Source organism: Strongyloides ratti, scaffold srae_scaffold0000001 (genome assembly GCF_001040885.1).
Source record: "Strongyloides ratti genome assembly S_ratti_ED321, scaffold srae_scaffold0000001".
Lineage (NCBI taxonomy): Eukaryota > Metazoa > Nematoda > Chromadorea > Rhabditida > Strongyloididae > Strongyloides > Strongyloides ratti.
The window spans coordinates 223963-247206 of record NW_020171519.1 but is presented as its reverse complement, the minus strand read 5'-3'; the positions used below and the strand labels follow the sequence as shown (position 1 = coordinate 247206).

The window sequence follows — 23244 nt, the reverse complement described above, 5'->3', positions numbered from 1 at the left end:
ACAATGAATATTTTAGAAAAATTTCCGCCCTTGGTCATATCTCCTTTCATAATGAAGATAAATGCAATCAGATTTCTGCAATCGTCTTCTAATGAGTTTTCATATGGGGTCTACCTTCAAAATATTTTTATACCTTTAATCACTTTCGAGATATAAAAAAATGGTGACAATGGATTACGCGCGAAAAAGTACCAAGCTCAGTATTTCAAGAACTGTTGAAAATATAAAAATGTTTTCAACGTAGGGTATATCTTAAATTATAAAAGAAGCACAGCGCATCTGGTTTTATGGTTCTGTGATTTCATTAACTTGAGTTATGACTAGATTCTCAAAACTTTTTTTTGAACAACTTTTTTATCATAACTTCATTTTTATAAGTCCTATAAAGATAGGAATAGGCTTAATGAATTTCTCGTAGAAAAATGATCTAGAATCAACTGTTTATCTTTAACATTTACAATATTATCATAAAAATCATGATTTACAAAAAAGTATTCCACAATTTCGTCCCTCAACTTTGAATCCTTATAACTCCTGAAGTTTCAATTTTAACATATTGTTGATTATATTCAAAATTCATCCCGTTTGAAGGGCTATCGAATGACTATGTTGGCATATTCAAATTCCAAAAAAAGTTGTTTTTTTAAATTTTTTCTAAAATAAAATTTTTAAATTACTTATTTTTCTTTATTTATCTGTTTTTTTAGTATAGAAAGTTTTATTTTATAAAAGATTGTAATTTTAGAAAAAATTATACATATCTATAATATTGAAAAATTCAAAAAAAATTTCTAGTACATCGGTGACTCTTAAATTAAGCCAATATATTATTACAAACAAAAAAGATGAATGGTATAAATATAACAAAATGTCTATATTTAATTTTTCAAATTTATTAATGAAAAGGAATAAAATAAGAAAGAAATAAAAATATAATGTTAAAAAAAATTTGACAAAGAAAAATTTTGTTTTTTTTTTAAAGTAATAAGTATTGAAGTTTTAATATATAAAAATTTTAAATAATTAAATATAAAACATAATAATAATTTATATATATATTATATAAATGTAACATTTTTATGCTAAAAACAAGTAAACTTTTATTTTTAAAATGTAATTATTTACTACAAGATACATTATTTTTTTTAAAAAAAAACAAAAAAAAAATACAATTTTCATTGTTGTGTAATGACAAAAAAATTTTATTAAAAAATTAATTTGATTAATAAAAATCAAATATGTGTTAAATATTTTTTTAAATATCTTTATATATATATTATCTTTAAATTTTTTATAATAACTTATAAAAAGTATGCAAAAATAATATTTATTTTACTTGCAATTAGATTGTTATTTATTAAGAACACACGAAAGTTTTTTTTGTTGATTAAAAAATATTATTTTTTTTACTATATTTAAATGTTTATTGTATTTAAAAGAAACAAACTAAAGTTTAATAATATTTAATATATATTTTACTTTAATAAACATAAAAATTATTTTATTTTATTAAAAAATAAAATATCAATTATAAATATATATTTTTAAAAAGTTAGCATCATACTTTTTTTTTATGAAAAATTTTTAAAAACATAAATATACTGTATTTGTAGTAATTTTGATTGATAAAATTATTTTTCAGGTATCATAAAATGTTATATTAAATATTGGTTAATAAATTAAGAATAATAGATAAAAATATTATAATGTTTAATAATTTAAAAATATTACAATAATTTAATAAACAAATGTCACAACTAAACATCAAATTAATGTATTTTTTTAATAAGAAAATTTCAAAAATTAATAATATTACCTGAAGAATCACGCAATTGAAAAATGAATTTAATTTAAAAATCCCTTTAAATTACATAAAATTATATAACATAAAAAAGATAATAATAAAAGTCTATTTCTTAAAAAAAGAAATCCAAAAGAGTCATTATTCATTATACATATATTTAAAATGTCAATACCTATTTATGATGCTATCTTTCTTGGTGTACAATGTTTTTTTTATTTAATATATATATTGTTAGCTGTATCATTTTCTATGAAAATGTTAAAAAATAATAATAAAATGAAAGAAGTTACAACATTTAAGATACATTTTATAATGAATTCATTTTTTGATATACTACAAGCATTTTCTGTAATATTTTTTCAAAAATTTTTACATTGGGGTATTTTAATTTCATTTTTTCATGAAAATAAATGGATTCATTTTTTATATGCTCCTATATTATATATGTCTATTTTTGGATCTGTAATTGGTGGTTGTTATACAGTTCTTAATAGATATTGTGCATTAGTATATCCAATTTTTTTTCGTCAAAAATGGTCAAAAAATATTTCATATGCTTTGATAATACTTCAAATTATTTTACCAATTACTTGTTTTTTACAAAATACATTTGTTCCAACTAAAATTATTTATGTTCCAGAATTTCAAATTTATACATTTACAATAGTATCAGATCATGTAAGTCAACTTAATAATTTTATTTTAGCATTTGGAACAGGAACTGTATGTTTAATTACATTTTCATGTAATATTATTATATGTTACAAATATACAAAATTATTTCATGGATTAAATAAAAATGAACGATCCAAAAAAACATCTATTTTTTTTTATTCAATAGCAACAACATTATGTTTGTTTTTATTATTTCTTGAACAAGTAATTAGATATATATTTGGTATAAATAAAAATAAAAATGGAATATATATGTTGACATATGTTTTATATTGGATTTTACCAATTTTTACTTGTCTTCAACCAATAATTATTCTTGTTATATCAAAAGATATAAGAAAAAAATTTTTAAAAGAATATTTTTGTTGTATTATACCAGAAAAATATTTTGAAAGCAATAATAATGTAATTCCTATGGTTCCTACTATAAATAAGAAGCATATTTTAACTACAATTGAATAAATGTTTAATAAATATTGTCATTATTTTAAAATTAATAAATATGTTTAAGAATTTAATTTTTAATCTTTTTGATATTTATTAATATATATATATTAATATATACATTAATAAATTAAGTTATTATAAAATAAAAATGATTAGATAATTATTAACCTTTTATTATTAATATTTATTATAAATTAAAATATTAATAATTTAAAAATAAAATTATCTACAATTTTAAATAAATGATTGTGATTTTTGATTTTAATTTTAAAAGTATAACAATAAAATGTTATTATATTATATTTCAAAGAAAATTTAAACTATTAAATTTTAAATGTTTTTAAATGTTTTATAAAATAAATAAAAAAAAATTTATTTAAAGAATATTTATTAAATATAATTAAAAAAAAATGTATATTAAAATAATTTAAAAAGTCATTAATTAAATATCTTTATACATTAAATAAATTTATATTTTATTTGTTTAAAAATTTATTATCCGTATTTATTGTTGAAGGAAATTTAATACAAATATTAGTTTTTTTTTTAAAACCATTACCATTTATAACAACATTTGATTTTTTTCCTATTATTTTGTAAAAACAATTTTTAACATCACGATTTTTCCATATTGTAAAAGGAAATTCTACAATACCAGATATTGATAATACTAAACTACTTATATCATATAACATTCCCATTTGATCTTTTTTTATATTAATAAAATAAAATATAAAAATAAACATATTTGGAATAAACCAACAACCTGTAAATACTGTTATTTCATAATTAAGTAACTGAATAACACTATTTTTATAACTTCCTTCAGTTTTCATTTTATTTATAGCAATACTACCAAGATATAATACTGGAATTGTTAAAATTACTATAAATCCAATTAATCCAATAAAAAAAGTTTCATATACTTTACCAAATGCTGAATAAAAAGTACAAATTTTAAATTGTGTTATTGAAAAACTATCAATTGTAAAAAATGATGTTGCTAGTATTGCAATAATAATAACAGGAAATATAATAAATTTTCCTTTTTTATTATGATCAATTATATTATGATAAATAACTGGGTAATTTAACATTATAATAAATGTTATAACACGAAGTGCAAATGATACTTCAAATAGGTATAATAAAAATATTTCTGTAATACTTCTTATTCTACATAACATTGAATTATATAATGTTAAATTTGGATTAATAATAATTAAATTAATAATAGGTATAATGATATGATGTAAACCAAGTAAAATACTTTCTGTTGATAAATTTCTAGCAAGTACATATTGTATAGAAATTTTTGTTAAATTAAATTTTACAATAATATATATATATATAATATTTGTTATAACCATTAATAAACCAGCCAAAAAAAGAAGTAAATTATAAAAAACACTTATTTCTAAATATATATCATTATAATTATTTGTGAATTTGAAATAAAATCCCATAATTTAGAAAAAAAAATCTAATATTAATAAATAAATTAATAATTTGTTAATAAAGTTATCAGGCTGTTTGACATAATTTTATATTAAAAGTTAATGTTAATAAAATTTAAAAAATATGGAAAATATATTTATACCCATTTTATTAAACTGTTATAGCAATTTGTTTAATCTTTCAACTTATAAATATCGTATAACTATCTTTAACAAATGAAAAAAAAAATATTTTTTGTACCAATAAAATTTGTAGGAAAAAGTATAATTAATAATAATTTATTATTCATTTTTTGAATTTATTTACAGCCTACACATAATCATAATTAAAAACTATATTTTATTTAAATATATAACATAATATATAATATGTATTATAAGGTAAATTATTATTTTTAAAATAAAAATAAAAAAAAATTAATTTTTTATATTAGAAATTGCATTAACTTTATTTTTAAATTTTAAAATTTCTTTAGTATGTTTTCTAATAGTCTTGTTGTGTAATAAAGTAAATATGAAATCAAAAATAGCAACAAATGTTATATTTAATATTGAAAGATCATATAATAAGCCAATTAAATTATCATTTTTATGTAAAAAGAAAGCTATTAAAATTGCACCATTTGGTATGACCCAACATATGATAAAAATTGAATTCATATAGTTAAATATTTTTATAATATTATCTTTAGCTTGTTTATTTAAATTTAATTTCCAAATTTTATACATACCAAATATAAATATTGGTGTTGATATTCCTATCAATATTAATAAAATTCCCATAAAATAATATTCATATGCTTTACCTATAAATGAATGAATATTACAGTTTTCTGAATCTTTTGAATCATCAATATCCAACATATAAAATAAAGAGCATATAAATGATATAAACAATGTTAATATTATTATATATTTGTTATTTTTAATATTTTCAATGTAATTTCTGTAAAAGACAGGAAAACCAATTAATATAGTAAAACTCATCATTCTGAAACCAAAAGACATTTCAAATGCATATAATATTAATACATCTATGCAGCTTTTTATTTTACATATTAAATTATCATATGAATTTATAGAAGGATCTAGTATTGATATATTAATAATACTTATAATTAAATGACGTAAACCAAGAGTTATTCCAGAGATTGTTAAAATAATAGAAAAAGTAAATTGAATGGATTGTGTCCATAATTTTTCTTTTAAAATTATATAACAATAAAATGAATTGATAATTATTGAAAGTATTCCTGAAATAAATAATCCTATGTTATAAAAAATATTTAACTCCAAATATAGTTCATTATTACTTTTAGTTACAATTATATACTTATACATTTTTAGTGATTTAAAAAGAAATATTATTTTTATATAAGAATTTTAAAGTAAAAATTTTTATATATAATAACATATAATTAATTTTAACTAACTAATATTTAATTCAATTAATTATTATTTACTTGTTATTTTGATAATTTAAGTATTAGTTTTTAAACTTTTATATAAAAATTTAATGACAAAATATATTATAATAGAAATTTTTTTTTTTATTTTTAAGATAAAAATAATTATAATTAATAAAATTAAATAGTAAGTTTGTATAAACTTTAGTGGAATATAAACAAAAGATCACGTTTAAAAATTGTTTTAATGTTTTACTAAACATGTCAAGTTAATTTTAATTAAAAGTTGTAATTTTAATTAATTAGTTATTTAATAAATGTGTAACTATATGATTTTTAAAAGAAATTATGAGATTTGATCAATTTTAATTTTAAACAAATTTACAACACAAAGTTGTGTTTCATTTACGTGTTTCTAATAGACCTTCAAAATTTAGTATTTAAATACCATTTCAAAAATAGAATATCAGAAATAATTTTACAATGAAATTTATCTTTTACTATCTTGTTTCTATTATTGTCTTCCTCTATACAACAGTTATCTCCGGCTTCCCGTAGGTGTTTTTTTAAAAATAAAATTTATTAAAATGTTTAGACCAGTAACAAATACTAAAGTTATTATTGTCAAAACTTCATCTAGTAATGGAAGACCACCAATGAGAGGAAGATCACCAAGTCCAAAAAGAAGAAGATCACCAAGTCCAAAAAGAGGTAGATTTCCAAGTCCAAGAAGAGGTTAATCATTATCAAAACATTTATTTGCTTAAAAACAAAAATTTTTTTTTATATAAATATTTTATGTTCTATTAATAAAATTAATTTTTAATAATTTTCTTTTTTTTAACTTATATTATTCTGTAAAAAAGAAAAATATTTAAGCTTACATTTTTTTATAAATATTATTTACATAGAAATTTTAACTAAAAAATATTATTTAATCACGTGGCTTTATATAATATTTTCTATAAAAGTAAAGAACACCAACCATTTAACACAAAGCTCCATATTTTTAAAAAAATTATAAACATTTTTTTCTTTTCAAATTATAAATTAATATAAACTTATTTAAAATATATAATAAATTATCAATATTTTTTTTATTAAATAATATTAGATAATGTCATATTGTTAGATTATTTTTAAATATTCTCATTAAATTCATGACATATAAATAAAATAATGTTTTATTTAAACTTTTTAACAATAAATACATTAAAAAATTAAAATATGTTATTAATCGATTATTAATAAACATAAGTAAGCTTTTCTCTAACTATATACTAATCAATTTTTTGATTTTTTTTAGTTTTCCAAAACAATTTGTTGATACTTTTTATTATCATTTTGATAATGACAAATATCAAAAAAATAATTCCAATAAATAATGATATTATATCTAAATAAAAAAATTTCCAGTATGGTATATCAGAACCCGGAATTGCGAAATGTTCTACTTTGCCAAATTGAGCAGCAAATTCTACATACTTTATAAATAACATTTTTGGATCATATGGTCTTCGTGCCATCATATATGAAATTTTTTTAGCCGTTTGTGAATATATTTTATTATTTATGAGATCATTAAATATGTTTTTTAATTTTTCATAGTCTCCATTAAAATCATATTTTGAAACAATTTTACCTAACTTTAATTCTTGAACAGTTTTTGCATTTTTTGATTGGTCTCCAAATAAAGGAATATCTAACATTGGAACACCAAATTTAGAAGCTTCCAATAATGAATTCATTCCACCATGAGTAATAAAAAGTGTCAATCTTGAGTCTGCTAATAAATCATATTGTGGAATCCATTTGAAAACATAAACATTATCAAATCCATTTAACAATTCTGGCCTATTTTTATCATATTTTAAAAAGAATGTTATATTTGAATGTTCTTTAAATAGTCTAAATAAATTTTCTTTCATATTATTTGTCATTTTACTTGGTTTAACAATAGTACCAAATGAAACAAGTACATTATTTTTTCTTTGATTTAATAATTTATTCCATGCATCAGGTAATGGTTTTGGATTTGAATTTAAAAAACCACCTAATTGTAAAACGTTTGGTGTTGTTGGTGTACCATAACTTATCAAAGGATCTGAATTTGTAATAAAAAATGCAGTTTCCTTAAAAAGTTTATGTAAATCAATTTGTCCTTCTGGATAAACTTTTTCAAATACAGCATTTCCCAATTTTAAAGCATCATTATAAACTTTTTTTTCAGCAAAATATGAAAATAGATTAATTAGTCTTTCAAACATATTCATTTCTTGTGGTAATGGTGCAATAGTTGTTGAAAGTTGTGAAACAGGAAATGGTAAACCTAAAGCTGCAATATTTGAAGTAAAATATGCACTAGAGGAAACAGTAATCGTATGTTTTACATTATAATATTTTAAAACTCCTAATCCACATGGTGCAAATATTTCAGAGATACCTAAATCAAAATTTTCTTCTCTCATTTTTATAGTTAATTTTTGATCTCTTATAGTATTTTCACAACTATTCGCTAACCATTCTGACACCTGTTTTAATTCCTACAAAAAAAAATAACATTTTTTTTTATTGTTAGAAAAAAAAATATATTATTTACAAAAATAATATCAAATGGATTTTCATTATTTTGTGTCCATGATTGTTCAGTGATATGATCAAGTAATATTGATTTAGCATCAATGGCTGGATTTCTTTTAGATGGTGCAACAACTTTTGGTCCTTTTATATTACTTTCATCAATTGCTTTATTCATTGGAGATTGTATAATAGTCTATAAAAAAAATTTTTTTTTAATAGAAAAAAAAATATTTACCACATTATGACCAACATTTGATAGTAAGTTTGCAATTTTTATCATAAAATTTGAGTGACTTGAAACAAAAACATGATTAAAAACTAATATTTTATAACATTCATACTTAAAAAAAAATATTGAATATAAAATTAAATTTATTAACAATTTAATCATATTTCCAATATTTTTATTATAATTGAAATTATTTCTTTAAAAAATGTAGTTTATATATTTAAAGAAATTGTCTATAATATATATAAATTAAATTTTTTAACATAAAAATTTATACATTATTAATAAATGAAAATAATTAAAATATTTTTTGAATTATATATTCACTATATGTAAATATAAAAATATTAAAAAAATTTATGTAAAAGCTTATTGATATTGATAATTTAATAAAAAAAAATTATGACAGTTAAACAATTTATAATAATTATTAATAAAAACAATATTTTTGATGTTTGAAACATAATTAAAGATAATATTTTATTAATCTATATAAAAAAAATTAATTATTAAATAAATAAATTTTTTTTAATAAATTTTCATGTTATAAAAATTCCTAATTTTTTTCTGTATAATATATTAAAAATAATTTATATAACTATTTGTTATTATATTTATAAATTTTTTTTAAATTTCTTCCATGATTTAATTTTATTACCCCTAAATATGGCATAATCATACATTTCAGTAACATAATTTTGATAATTATAATTATTTGAATTATGTAATAAAATTGTTAATAATGTTTGATCAAATCTATGACAAATATGTGTCTTAGAAAATAAATTATTATCATTAAAATGTCCTGTACAGGAGAACCATTGTATTGGTGAGATACAATTTTTAGTTAATGAACATAGTGTAGCCCATTTCATTATATTTTGTACAGTATCTTTACTTCTAACAAATTGTACTAAACCTGTACCATGTTGAAGTTCTTTTTCAGGAATATATTTACTTTTGTTTGTTGGAATATATTCTAAAAATTTTTCATGACTTGATGCTAAAATACCATGAAATGTTGGAAGATGCATTAATACATTAGATTTATAACAATGTTCAATATTAAAATTATACAATTCTTTATTATATCCTACTCTTTGATAATGTGGTGAACAGAGGAAACATTTTGGTAAAACAATAACTTTAAAATTTCTTTTTCTCCTTAATTCTTCTATTTTTATTTGTTTTTTATATTTATGATCTTCATTTTTTCCTTTATAACAATTTACCAATCTATTTATTCTTTCTATAAAATTTTTTTTCAAAAATCTTACACAAGCATCAGCCCAAATAACAGAAGGATATTCTTTTAAAACTTCACTAACTACTAAAAATTTGAAACCATATGTTTTAATTGTAGAGACATGAATAGGATATCTTGAAAAATTAAATTTTCTATATTCAACAAATTTAAGTGATTTTAATTGTTTAACTGATTCTTTTCTTAAACCTAAATCATAAACAATAATCCTTTCTTTAGGAAAATATTTTTTAAATGATTTTAATAATGGTCTTAATTCACTCATATGATCTTCAGTTATAGCTGTTACAATTTTGACTCCATTGATAGATGTTTTAGAAAGATCAATAAAATTACTTTCATTAAGATAACCAAAATAATCAAGATATTTAACTAAATCACATGAAAAAGGTTTTCCTATAACATTTTTATTTGATGGTAATTTGTATTGAAGATCATATATTTTTCCATTATACTCACATAAATCTTTTTTATGGCACTACAATGAAATACTAAACTATTTTTAATAACTTACATGGAACCTTAAAATATGATTTATAATAATAAATGATGTTAAAAAAATATTATAAAACATTATGTCTTTTTAATTAAAAATAAAATTACAAGAATAAAAAATATTTTATAGTTTTTATATAAAAAAATTACTTTATAAATCTTTATATCTTGTTTTTTGAGTAATCTAAATAATTTCTAGTTACTACTAATATACTTCAATTAATTATAAATTAATAGTATAACAAATCATAAAAATTTACATATTTTTTTAAATTCTTAATGTATTATATAAATAAGTTTGTTCATCCATAAAGTGCAAACACAAAAAGTATTTTTTGCAGGTGTAATTGTTCATATGATTTATTAAATATCTTAAACATTTTTTTTTATTTAAAACAAGTTTTTAATATATTTTTGTATTAGAAATTATAGTACAATAAAATTTAATATGTTATAATTTTTATTAAAAGTTTTTTTTAATATATATATAAAAAATAAATAAATATTGAGATTGTCAATATTTTATCTTTTAATCTTTAATTAATTTAATACATTGAATTAAATGTAAATGTCTTTATAATCACATGAAAGTTTTTTTTATGATAACTTTAAATAATATAAATTTATATCATAAATATTTAAAAACTTTTTTGTTAAAGCTGATTTAATAAAAAAAATAATTATTTAAAAATAAGAAAAAAAAAATAAATTGGAAAACACTTGCAACATATTTTTTTTTGTTTCTTTTATTTATGTAAACATGTAAACATGTAATTTTATGATTTTATGATTTATTTATTTATATCGATAAAAACAAAATAAATATATAAAATACTTCCGTTGCTTTAATTAGTGTTAATATCAAGTTGACTTTTTTTAATACTACTGCACTTATAAAAATGAGATTTTTAATCATTTATTTAAACATATGCCTTATAGGAATTTATGTGTTTGTTTTAAAAATTATTTTTATACAAAAATGTATATTTTGAAAATTTAATTTTGTCTTTTTACACATTTTTATATATCAAGAGTTGTTGACATAAACTTTTTTTTACAATTAATAATATTTGTTTCTACAAAATTTGTATTATTCTAAAAATTAGAAAAAAAACGATTAAAATTATTAATAAATTACTCAATTTTTGATTTACTAAATTTCTTATTAATTTTTTTAAAATAATTATCTATACTATCTTTTACTATATTTATAATTTAAAAGTCACGATAATTGATATTATAGATAAATAATTTTTTTTTACTAAAATTAAATGAAAAAATTTTATATTTAATAATTATATATTTTTTTTTTATCAATTTTAGTAAAATAATAATAAAATTTTTATTAATAACAGTTAACAAAATTATTTAGTGTTATAGATAATCACAATAAATGATTTTTTGTTTTAAGAAAAAATTACATTTTTATTAAGAAATGTTGACTTATATAATAACATTTTATTTTTTTTTTTATAAATTTTATTACTTTATCTATTGTTTTAATTTATTTTTGTATAAATATTATTTTTTTTTATTTTAATATCCTCTACATGGTTGAGGATAATTGATAGAATAACAAAGAAAATAAAGACTATACGTTAATATTTATTAAAATAAATATAGCATTTGAAAATTTCAATGATAAAAAAAATAAGAAAATTTTTTATCATTAATTAATATATTTAACTTTTAAAAGTAGTCATGAAAATTATTTAATAAATCTAAAATAAGAGTAACATTAAAGTTTTAAATTATATTCATTATACAGTCAAATTCGTTTTTCTAATTTATTTCTACTTTATATTAAAAAATAATATTGTACTTTTTGAATAAAATTTTATATTATGAAAAATGTTTGAGAAATAATACTTTGTTTATTGTTAGTATAGAAATTTTTTTTTTTTAAATTTCTAAAATACAAAAAGAATTAAAAAAATTTTAATCTATGTTTGTTTTTATTTTACTTAATTTTTTTTATTGCATTTTTGAGTAAATACTTTTGTATAAAAATTTTTTTTTTCAATAATATTTATATAAGTTTAAATGGCAATACTTTTTATTACATGTTTCATAATTTTATGGAACAAATTATAATTAAATATTTTTATATATTATTATCATTTAATATTTATATTAAACAAAAAAAAAATAGTTTAAAAAATTTTTTAGTAAATAATTTTTTAATTCAATTGTTATTAATATAAGCTTGATTATTATATGTTGTTTATAACTATTTAAAATTATCAACAAAAAGAACTTTTTACAAAAATACTTCTATTATATTAACCATAATATATTGTAATAATTTTTTCTTAACATAAATTGTATTAATATTTAAAATTTATTTTAATACTATTAAATAAGTAAAAATATCTAGATTAAAAATATTGGTTGTACTAATATCTTTCTGTTATCAACAAAAAATAATAATTATTAATTTATAAAAATTTTTTTATTAATATAGTTTTAATTTCAAATATTTAAAAATTTCATAAATAATTAAATATAATATTTTTTTAGTTATACATTTTTAAAAATTTACCTGATATTATGAATGATTTTAACATGAAAATGGAAAGAATTGGTGTTGGGACATTATATTTAATATTAAATTTATTAAGTATTTTTGTTAATATTTTATCAATTACAACATTTTTTTACAAAAAAAAATATTTCTCTAAAATTCCATTTTATAAATTTTATTATCATCTATCATTTGCCAATTCATGTATTAATTTTACTCAGTTATCTGTTGTTATACCATTTACCTATTCTAATAATCTTGAAGGTATGTTTTAAGATTTTATATAATTATTAAAAAATATTTTTTTTAGACTATGAAAATTCAATATTATATAGAATATTTTGTGAATTTGATACATTTGGATATAATCTTAGTGTCATGCTACTTCTTTCATTATCATTGGATCGTTTTTTAGTTTTTGCTTTTCCAAAAACTTTTTTTAGTGATAAAATATCACGTATAAATAAATTTATTTTAATAAGTTGGTTAATAAGTATTATTATAACTATTGGACATAAATTTGATTCAGTTTATAAACTATATAATGGTATAGAATATGCATTATATTATAAAATTAATAATTTAAACAATATTAATATATCTTTAATTATATCAGATATTATATCAAAAGCAACACCAATAATAATATTATTATCATACATTTTTTGTTTTATTAGATTAAAATATTCTTGTAATATACAAAAATCAGGATCAAGAAATAAATGGAAATATGAAAAGCAAATATTACTTCAAGGTTTAACAATATCATTGTTTTATGAATTAGAATCTATACTTTTTTTGGAAAGATCTCTTATAATTACGTTTTTTAATCTAAAAAATGTAAAAATTTTTAATATTATTGTTAATTGTGTTGTTGTATTGTATACATGTTACATAAGTGCTTCATTATTTTTTTTTAATAATGTTGCTCGTCAACATTTTTTAAATATTCTTAAAAATTTAAAAGTTATTAATAGTAGTAGAATAATTCATCCCATAAATACAGTACAATTTTAAAAAATTTTTCCAATGCAAATTATAATCAAATAATTTTATTTTAAAACTAATGGAAAAATTATATTATTTTAATAAATTAAAATTTTTTAAATATCAAACTAAATTTTGTTTTTACTTATAATAATAAAAACAATATATTGTATAATATTTAATTTTTAAAAACATTTTTTATCGTTCTTTTAATAAAAGAAAATAATTAACAATGTATACATTTTTTTTTGGATTGAGTTGAATTTTTATGTCAATATTTTTATTTATGTAAGAAAACTTAATTGTTTTTTTGTAATCAAAAAACTTTATATTCATAGTTACATGTAATTAATTAAAATAGTAATAAAAAATTTTTGATAATAATTTTAAATTTTCTTTTAATATTTAAAGATTTTTTAAAATATATTGGAAGTTTTTTTTTATTTAAAAGTTAGATAACTAATAATATTTATAAAAAAGATAAATAATTTTTACAAAATTAGTTTATAATAATTTTGTTTTTTGTAAAAAATATCTAATTATCCAGGAAACGTTTAGTTTATCTCTTTAAATATTTTTATTTCATTTTATAAAAAAAATAATTTTAACAAAACATTGAATAATTAGTTTCCTTATAATTATAACATAATTGGTTTTGTAATTATACTATCTTTTATGTATTCTAAATGATTTTTATAAATTTTATTTTAATTATATTAAAGTACATAACTAAAAATATATTTTTTAAACAATAAAAAAATTTAATATATAAAAAGATAAATTTTTTTGGTGAATGCTTTATTGAATTAAAATTGTTTATAAATCACAATTTAGAAAAAAAAAATTTTTGATAAAATTTTTTTCTTAAAAAATAGAAAAAAATTTATTTTAATTTGATTAATGATAAATTTTACTTTAGCTAACATAAAATGTATTCTAGTTTAAACATTCAACAAAATAGAAATACTACACTATTTATTAAATTTTCAAAATAAAATTAATTGTATTAGAGTTTATATTTTTCAGTACAATAGTTTTTTTAATAATTAGAATCACCCTGTAATATACAATAAAATTTTATTCTGTTATTGATAATTAAAATATATATATTATTAACATTTAATTAAATACAAATGCGAGTAATATGATTTTAAATTTTTATATAGAATAGATTTTTATTTTTATGTTTTACTATTTACAGTTATATTTTTGATAATATTATTCACTCTTTATCAAATTTCAAATATTTATTAAAATATTTTTTATTTTTTTTATAATATTACAATTATTTTTCAAATCATCATTTAATTTTATTGTATATTTATTTGTCAAATAATTTTTTAGTGTGTAACCATATCTTTAATAATATTATTTTTATTGATAATTCTTATTTCTATTCATTTTAAATCTTAAATATATTATTATTTTATTAATTCTTTTTTTTTTTAATTTTTTGTTAAAAAATATCTTTATTTGTAGGATTTATAATGTATTATGTGTATTGACATTTTTATAATTTATTATATTTGTATGAATGAAAAAAAAATATTTGATGAAAAAGATTAAAAGAATAATATTTTTATGGAGTTAATATTAAAAATTTGAGACCTTGAATTAGATTACATATAAAATTTAAACAACATTCTTAATCGTCTAATAGTAATAAATTGTTTAACAATATATTATAAATTAAAATTAACGCATTAATATAAATTATAAAGTTTACATCATACATGATAGTGAAATAAATAATAATTATCAACAAAATTATTGTTAACAACCTTTTTCATCATATTTTGTGTCTCTCTTAGATTTTATTACTATCCAAATTATATTATTAAAATTTAAATCTTTTTTTTACTGATTTATCAAATATTTATCAAATTATATCCAATAAACCTTAATAAACAATATAAAACTTATAATTAATTAATTTATGTTTCTATAATCAATCCAATGAAGTAAATACTATAAAAAATTTATTTTACCAATTATAAAAAAAATATTTAGTAATAATTTAACAAATTCAATTTTTATCATAATAATAATTATTTATTTTATATAATAAAAAGTTATAAAATAATATTAATTTATTTTTTTTAATTTTAATATTCAAGAAAAAGGTAAAAGTTTTTATAGATTTATTATTAGTAATAAAATGTTTATGTATTGAATTGCTTCACCCACGTTAAATGGAGATATATAAATATGAAAGAGAAGACCTGTTATCAATTAGACTACCTTTTTTACAATTCTCTTATTTTATATTAATAACAAAAATTTTTAACACTCTTTTATACATACAGGAAAAATATAAAAATTAGTTTTTAAAATTAAATAAAAAGGTTTAAAATATTTTTAATTTATTAATTCCTCAAATTTTTTTTTTTATATTTTGATATGGCTATTATAACTTCTGATATCAAAGGTAGATGTTTTAGTGATGATTTTGTTGGAAATGATCGTAATAGTATTCAATTGAATGGAATAAATAATAGAGGAAGAACTAATTCATGCTTCACAAATGATGATGATGTTAATTTACCTAAAAATGTTGATGATTTTTCTAAAGGTCTAAGACCTACTTTAAAAGATATTGTTAAAAAAATACCATTAGAAGATGATATTCAAAATGATGGAATAACTGTAAGTTTTAAAAAAAAAAAATACTTATTTTTATAATTAATTTTAAAGAATATTGAAGTTACAAATGATGAATCACAATCAATAGAGAATGGTCAAAAAAAATTTGAAGGATTTGGTTGGATAAAAGGAGTTTTAATAAGATGTATATTATGTATAATTGGAGCTGCATTATATCTTCGAATGTCATGGATTGCTGGTCAAGCTGGAATAATTCTAGGAATTTGTGTTATATTATTAGCACTTATTGTTGTTGTTATTACAGGTGTATCAATGTCTGCTATTGCAACAAATGGTGAAATTAAAAATGGTGGTTGTTATTATTTAATTTCAAGATCATTAGGACCAGAATTTGGTGGATCAATTGGATTAATTTTATATATTGCAAATACAGTTAATGGTGCTATGAATTGTGTTGGTTTGGCTGAATCAATTGTATTTTTATTAAAAGATTATAATTTTTCTTTAATTGATGGTGGTATTAATGATATTAGAATTTATTCATTAATTACATGTGCACTTTTACAAGGTATTATTTTTATTGGTACTGAATTTGAAAATAAAACACAAATATTACTTTTAATTACAATTATTTTATCAATACTTTCTCATACAATTGGAGCATTTCTTCCTGTATCAATTGATCAATTAAAACATGGAATTGTTGGTTTATCATGGCAGGCAATAAAAAGTAATTTATGGCCAGATTTTAGAAATGGAAATTCTTTTATAACAGTATTTGGTGTTTATTTTCCAGCAATGACAGGTATAATGGCTGGTGCTAATATGTCTGGTGATTTAAAAGATGCCTCAAAATCTATTCCAATTGGTACTATGACATCAATTGTTATAACAACAGCTGTTTATAGTGGTACAATGCTTCTTTCTTCTGTAGCAACAGTTAGAGATTCTGATGGAATTTCAATACCAATGTTTTCAAATATAACAGGAAAATTTATACCACCATCATGTAGTATTGATAAATCATGTAAATATGGTTTAGCTAATGATTATCAAGTACCATTAACACAATCAGCATTTGGACCATTAATTATTGCTGGTATATTAGCATCAACATTATCTTCAGCATCTGGTTGTTTAATTGGTGCACCAAGAATATTTCAAGCATTATGTCAAGATGATTTATTTCCAGGATTATCAATATTTGGTAAAGGTAGAGGTCCCACAAATGAACCATATCCTGCATATTTTTTAACATTTTTTTTAACATGTTGTATAAATTTAATTGGTGATTTAAATGCTATATCAGAAATAATAACAAATTTTTTTCTTGCAGCATTTGCTATAACAAATTTTGCATGTTTTGATTCATCAGCAAGTAAATCACCTGGTTTTAGACCTGGTTTTAAATATTATAACAAATGGTTATCTTTATTTGGTTCAATACTTTGTATTGGTCTTATGTTTGTTTTATCATGGATAACATCACTTATAACACTTTTTATATTTGCTGTTTTATATTTATATTTAAAACATACAGCTAGAAATGTTAATTGGGGTTCATCAACAGAAGCTAATCGTTATAGAAAAGCATTAATGGAACTTTTAAAACTATCAAGACATGAAGAACATGTTAAAAATTATAGACCACAAATGCTTGTATTAACAGGAAATCCAGCAGCAAGACAATGTTTAGTTGATTTTGCTTATTGTATAAGTGCAGGACAAAATTTGATGATATGTGGGCATGTTGTACCATATGAATCATCAGTCTCAGCCACTGAATGTATTCGACGCCTCAATCTTCGTATGACTGATTGGTTAAGAGAACAAAAAACGAAAGCATTTTATTGTGGTGTTGCAAATAAATCTTTAAGAAGTGGTGTTCAAGGTTTATTACAAACTGTTGGTTTAGGTAAAATGCAACCAAATATTTTAATGATAGGTTTTAAAACAAATTGGTTAAAAGCAGTATGTAGAGATGATGAAAAAGATATGGTACAAGAATATCTTGGTGTTATTTTAGATGCATTTGATAGTAATATGAGTATATGTATTTTTAGGAATGGTAATGATAAACTTGATCATAGTATGTCAATGACTGGTGTTTATGATAATTTATTACTTCAATTACCTGAAATTAATCATACAGCTCTTGGTTCTGGATTACATGATGATTATTTAAGAGGTGTGGCAGTTGAAGAAAGAAGACCTGTTGCAGGAACAATACCTAGAAGAAGTTTTACTAAATTAAGAAGTGTTAATAGTGTAATTAATTTAACATCTAATGTTAAAAAACATTCTAATGTTATATATTCTGGAACATCAAGAACAAATTTAGGAAAAAAATTTAGATGTAAAATTAGAGATGGTGATATTGATGTTTGGTGGTTAAATGATGATGGTGGTTTAACACTTCTTATACCACATCTTATCTCTGTTAACATGAATTCATATCTTCATGGTGGTAATGTAAGAATTTTTATTATATGTGCAGATACTCATGATCCAAGAGAAACAAAAGAACAAATGGAAAAAATGCTTAAAAAATTTAGAATAACATTTAGTGATGTAATAGTTTTAGTTGAACAGGAAGTAGATTTATATAGAGAAACAGTTGATGAATATAGTGGTTTTATGGAAATATTAAATCCACCATCATCACCTGAAAAACATGTAATTGATGGAAAACTTTTAGAAAAATATGATAAAAAAATAAAACAACAATTACGTTTACGTGAACTTCTTTTAGAACATTCAGCAGCATCTCATTTAGTTATAGTTACCTTACCAATAGCTCATGAATCTGCTGTAATGTCACCACTTTATATGCTTTGGTTAGAACTTTTAACAAAAGATATGCCACCAACACTTCTTGTACGTGGTAATCATTCTTCCGTTTTAACATTTATATCATAATATTTCATTATATAAATTATGTAATTAGGTTTTTCTTAGTAAAAAAAAATATATATATATATATTTAAAATAACATTTCAAAATAAACTATTTTTTTTTTTTAATATATATGTTATATTTCAAGGTAAAATTTATTATCAAAATAATGAGAACAATTATTTAAATATAATATGTAATTAAAAAATATTACTAAATAATATAATATTTTATTTAATATGAAAAAATATTATCGTGTTGTTTTGATTATTTTATTATATTATATTAATGTAAGTCGAAGAAAAAAAACAAATTAATTTTTTATTACTTAATATTTTTAGATTAATTGTTGTAATTATATAAATGTTGATAATAATTTTTGGCGTAATGTTGAAAATGTTAAATTAAATGAAAAAGAGTATAATAGAGTTTCAAGAGCACATTTTTTTCAGTATAATAATGCTATTAGTAGTTTATTAGGAGCAGTCGGAAATGAAATATTTGAAAATGTTAGTGAAAAGAAAAAAATTAAAATAATCGAATGCTTGAAACAAATTGAAGAATCATATAATTTGAAAAAAATATCACAATGTATAATTAATGTAGATTCAAGTAAAAAGAAAAATTATTCTAGAAAATGGTTATTATTTAAAAATAAAAAAATAAAAACAATAAAATTTCATGAAAAATTTTATTATTCAAAAAGATATAAAAGAAATATTTCAATTATTTCATTAAAAAATATGCCTGATCTTAAAGATTACCACCAAAAATATGAACAAAATTCTTTTAAAGGAATTCGTGATTTTTTTGTAAATATTGCAAATATTGTTAAAAATCGTAAAAGAAAAATTCGTAATTGGTCATCACTATATAAATCTCTTAAAATGATTCATAAACAATTTAAAGAATTTAAAACAAAAAATAATTATCGTGATAAAGTTTTTAATCTAATTACTGGTAAAGAAATTCGTCATTCACCTCCAAAAAAGATTAGTTCACAATTAAAGGAACAATTTGGGATATCAGAACCATCTTTATTGGTAGAAGCGCATGCTCTATTAGATTCTATACAACATTATAATAAAGAAAATTTTTATAGAATACTCTCTCCCACATTTCTTCCTGTCTATGAAAAAGATAATAATGGTAATACGAGGTAATAAATAAATGTAATAAAATTTTAGTTATATAATAAAGTTTCTTTTTTTAGAAATATACTATCACCAAACTTGTTTCCATTATATACACCTGAAGGCAAAGATTCAGGTGATTCAAAATATAATAATATTCTACCAATACCGTACATTTTAAAAAATTTAGGTATTGATAAAAAAAGTAAAGATAATATTTTAGAAATGATAATGGAAATTAGTGGAGTTTCTCAGTCAATTGAAGAAATATTTACAAAATTAGATAATGAATCTAAAGGTGAAATGGTAAATGATATTACAAAAATATCTCAAGTAATAAAAGATTCATTTGACCAATTAGAAAAAACTTTTACTATTAGACAAAAAAGAGAATTAAACAAAAGAAAATATACTTTTATGACAAAAAATCAAATTGAACATTTATTTGGAAAAAATGGTATATATAAAACTGATAATTTTCCATTTGATATTAATAAATATGAAAGATGGACAGAAGTTGAGAAAAGAGAAGCATTAATTAATACAATTTATTATATAGCTGATATTCAAAGTAAAGAGAGAAAAAAACGTCAAATACTTTTAAGTCCATTTGCTTTTTCACCAACTATTCTTCATCATACTATTTTAGCTCCAGTTATCTTATCACCATCAATATTTTCACCTGGTATTTTTGCACCATTATTATTATCACCACCAATCGCATCACCACAAATAGGAAATCCATTAATATTTTCTCCATACGTTCTTGGACCAAATATATTATCAGCAGCTATTTTTAATGTGTATGTATTTAGTCCTTATGTTTTGTCACCAAATATAATAAATCCCTATGTATTATCTCCATTAATTTTAAGTCCACATGTTCTTTGTCCAGATATATTATCACCAACAATATTATCAGGTGCTATACTAAATCCTTTTGTAATGTCACCAGCAATTTTGACTGAATCAGCACTAGCAGCTGATATATTATCACCTAGTATTTTTTCAAGCGGTGGTTAAAATTTTAATTTATTAGAATAAAATTTATTAATATTAAAAAATTTTACAATTTATTAAAATATTTTATGATAAAAATGATGGAGATAAAACATTTGCAGCCAAAATTGAATCAGTTAATACGGCAGGTGATAGTACAGAAGGTGATAAAACAACTCCAGATAAAACTGTTGGTGATAACACATCTGGACATAAAACAAATGGTGATAAAATTACAGGAGATAAAACATAAGGATTTATAACATTTGGTGATAAGACATATGGACTAAAAACATAAGCATTAAAAACGGCTGCTGAAAGAACATTTGGTCCAAGAACGTATGGAGAAAATATCATTGGATTTCCTACTTGTGGTGATAAAACTGGTGGTGATAATAAATATGGAGCAATAATAGATGGAGAAAATAATGATGGTGATAATGTTGTTGGTCCAAGTAATGTAAAAGTATTAATTGATGGTGAAAAAGCAAAAGGTGATAATGTTGTATGATCATGTTTTAATATTAAAGTTCTTTTAAATCTTCTTGATAAAAATCTACTACCACCTCTATTTTTTGCTATTGGATCAGGAAGTTCACTAATTTTTCTTATACTCTCCCATAATGCTCTTTTCTTATCAACAATTGTCATTTTTTTATATTCTGCAATGCTAAAAGGAAAATTACTTCTTTTTGTTTTATATGGACCATTAATTCCAAATAACATTTCTAACTGTTGAGGAGACAAAAAACTATATTTTTTATTTTCCATATCTCTCTTTTGTCTGGTATTAAATGATTTTTCAACTGCTTTAAAAGAATTAGATATAAAAGAAGTCACTGCTTCAATATCTTCACCTAATACATTTGTTTTTAAAACATCTTCAACACCTTCAATAATTGTATCAGCACCTGTTATGTCCATAATCATTTCCAGAACAGCATTTTTATCTTCTTCAGTCATTCCTAATTCATTCATTACTTTAGGAATAGGAAGAATATCATACTTGGATGATGGATCAGATTCATCCTGATATAAAGGAAATATATTAGGACTAAGAACAAATGATTTATTTCCATTTTTTTGATATTTTGATGGAAGTAATGAACCAAATCTTGGTGATAAAATTGAAGGATTTTCTTTATTAGAATAATGTTTTTCAAATGTAAAAATAAGATCTTGAAATTGTACATGTAATGGTTTTGGTTTAGCAAGGGAACGTGCAATTCTGATAATTCTTTCTGGTTGACCTTCTGCTACAAAATCAAATACACGTCTATACGAAGTTTCTGTATCAATTTTTTTTGCTCTCATAATCTTATTTAATTTTGAAATTTTTTTGTATGTATCTTTCCATGGTTTTACTTTTTTATTTTTTTTTCTTGGATCAACAATAGAAGCAACATTTGAAAATAATTTTACTAATGATTTTATTAATGAATTCTCAGATTCTCTTGTTTTAAGTTGTGATATTACACTTTTTTGAATGATATTGTTATTAAGATTATGCTCTGTGTGTTTATGAAAATCCTCTCTAAATCTTAATGATTGTCGTTTTAATCTATGAAATTTTTTATCTTTTGCTAATATTAGACATTGTGATGGAAATTTTGGATCAATATTCATATATCCAATAGATTCTAAACATTCTAATAAAGCAATTTTTTCATTTCTACAAAAAAAATTTAATAATGTTTTTTTTTTATAAAAATAAAAAAAACTTACACACTTGGTAAAATAGATAT

The 23244-nt window shown here is 19.4% G+C and overlaps 9 protein-coding genes across 9 annotated transcripts; 5 read left to right on the top strand and 4 right to left on the bottom strand.

The window, feature by feature from the left end:
- Positions 1 to 2248: 2248 nt before the first annotated feature.
- Positions 2249 to 2941, top strand: SRAE_0000009300 (7TM GPCR, serpentine receptor class g (Srg) family-containing protein; the record flags this gene model as incomplete). The annotated part of the gene is made up of 1 exon (XM_024645937.1): positions 2249 to 2941. One exon carries the CDS (start codon positions 2249 to 2251, stop codon positions 2939 to 2941), a length of 693 nt encoding a protein of 230 aa, XP_024500170.1.
- Positions 2942 to 3402: 461 nt separating this feature from the next.
- SRAE_0000009200 (GPCR, rhodopsin-like, 7TM domain and 7TM GPCR,olfactory receptor/chemoreceptor Srsx family-containing protein) lies at positions 3403 to 5247 on the bottom strand (the record flags this gene model as incomplete). The annotated part of the gene is made up of 2 exons (XM_024645936.1): positions 3403 to 4343; positions 5115 to 5247. The coding sequence occupies 2 exons, from the start codon at positions 5245 to 5247 to the stop codon at positions 3403 to 3405; spliced, it is 1074 nt and encodes a 357-aa protein (XP_024500169.1).
- A 1025-nt stretch (positions 5248 to 6272) lies between these two features.
- SRAE_0000009100 (Hypothetical protein) lies at positions 6273 to 6529 on the top strand (the record flags this gene model as incomplete). The annotated part of the gene is made up of 2 exons (XM_024645935.1): positions 6273 to 6343; positions 6385 to 6529. 2 exons carry the CDS (start codon positions 6273 to 6275, stop codon positions 6527 to 6529), a joined length of 216 nt encoding a protein of 71 aa, XP_024500168.1.
- Positions 6530 to 7069: 540 nt separating this feature from the next.
- On the bottom strand, positions 7070 to 8649 carry SRAE_0000009000 (UDP-glucuronosyl/UDP-glucosyltransferase family-containing protein; the record flags this gene model as incomplete). Its single annotated transcript, XM_024645934.1, has 3 exons — positions 7070 to 8332; positions 8389 to 8562; positions 8605 to 8649. The coding sequence occupies 3 exons, from the start codon at positions 8647 to 8649 to the stop codon at positions 7070 to 7072; spliced, it is 1482 nt and encodes a 493-aa protein (XP_024500167.1).
- A 563-nt stretch (positions 8650 to 9212) lies between these two features.
- SRAE_0000008900 (Protein of unknown function DUF1647 family-containing protein) lies at positions 9213 to 10436 on the bottom strand (the record flags this gene model as incomplete). Its single annotated transcript, XM_024645933.1, has 2 exons — positions 9213 to 10340; positions 10377 to 10436. The coding sequence occupies 2 exons, from the start codon at positions 10434 to 10436 to the stop codon at positions 9213 to 9215; spliced, it is 1188 nt and encodes a 395-aa protein (XP_024500166.1).
- Positions 10437 to 12907: 2471 nt separating this feature from the next.
- SRAE_0000008800 (GPCR, rhodopsin-like, 7TM domain-containing protein) lies at positions 12908 to 13898 on the top strand (the record flags this gene model as incomplete). Its single annotated transcript, XM_024645932.1, has 2 exons — positions 12908 to 13145; positions 13192 to 13898. The coding sequence occupies 2 exons, from the start codon at positions 12908 to 12910 to the stop codon at positions 13896 to 13898; spliced, it is 945 nt and encodes a 314-aa protein (XP_024500165.1).
- A 2370-nt stretch (positions 13899 to 16268) lies between these two features.
- Positions 16269 to 19391, top strand: SRAE_0000008700 (Solute carrier family 12 member 1; the record flags this gene model as incomplete). Its single annotated transcript, XM_024645931.1, has 2 exons — positions 16269 to 16514; positions 16563 to 19391. 2 exons carry the CDS (start codon positions 16269 to 16271, stop codon positions 19389 to 19391), a joined length of 3075 nt encoding a protein of 1024 aa, XP_024500164.1.
- Positions 19392 to 19606: 215 nt separating this feature from the next.
- SRAE_0000008600 (Moulting cycle MLT-10-like protein family-containing protein) lies at positions 19607 to 21523 on the top strand (the record flags this gene model as incomplete). The annotated part of the gene is made up of 3 exons (XM_024645929.1): positions 19607 to 19657; positions 19709 to 20526; positions 20581 to 21523. 3 exons carry the CDS (start codon positions 19607 to 19609, stop codon positions 21521 to 21523), a joined length of 1812 nt encoding a protein of 603 aa, XP_024500163.1.
- Positions 21524 to 21586: 63 nt separating this feature from the next.
- On the bottom strand, positions 21587 to 22225 carry SRAE_0000008500 (Hypothetical protein; the record flags this gene model as incomplete). The annotated part of the gene is made up of 1 exon (XM_024645928.1): positions 21587 to 22225. One exon carries the CDS (start codon positions 22223 to 22225, stop codon positions 21587 to 21589), a length of 639 nt encoding a protein of 212 aa, XP_024500162.1.
- Between the last annotated feature and the right edge of the window lie 1019 nt (positions 22226 to 23244).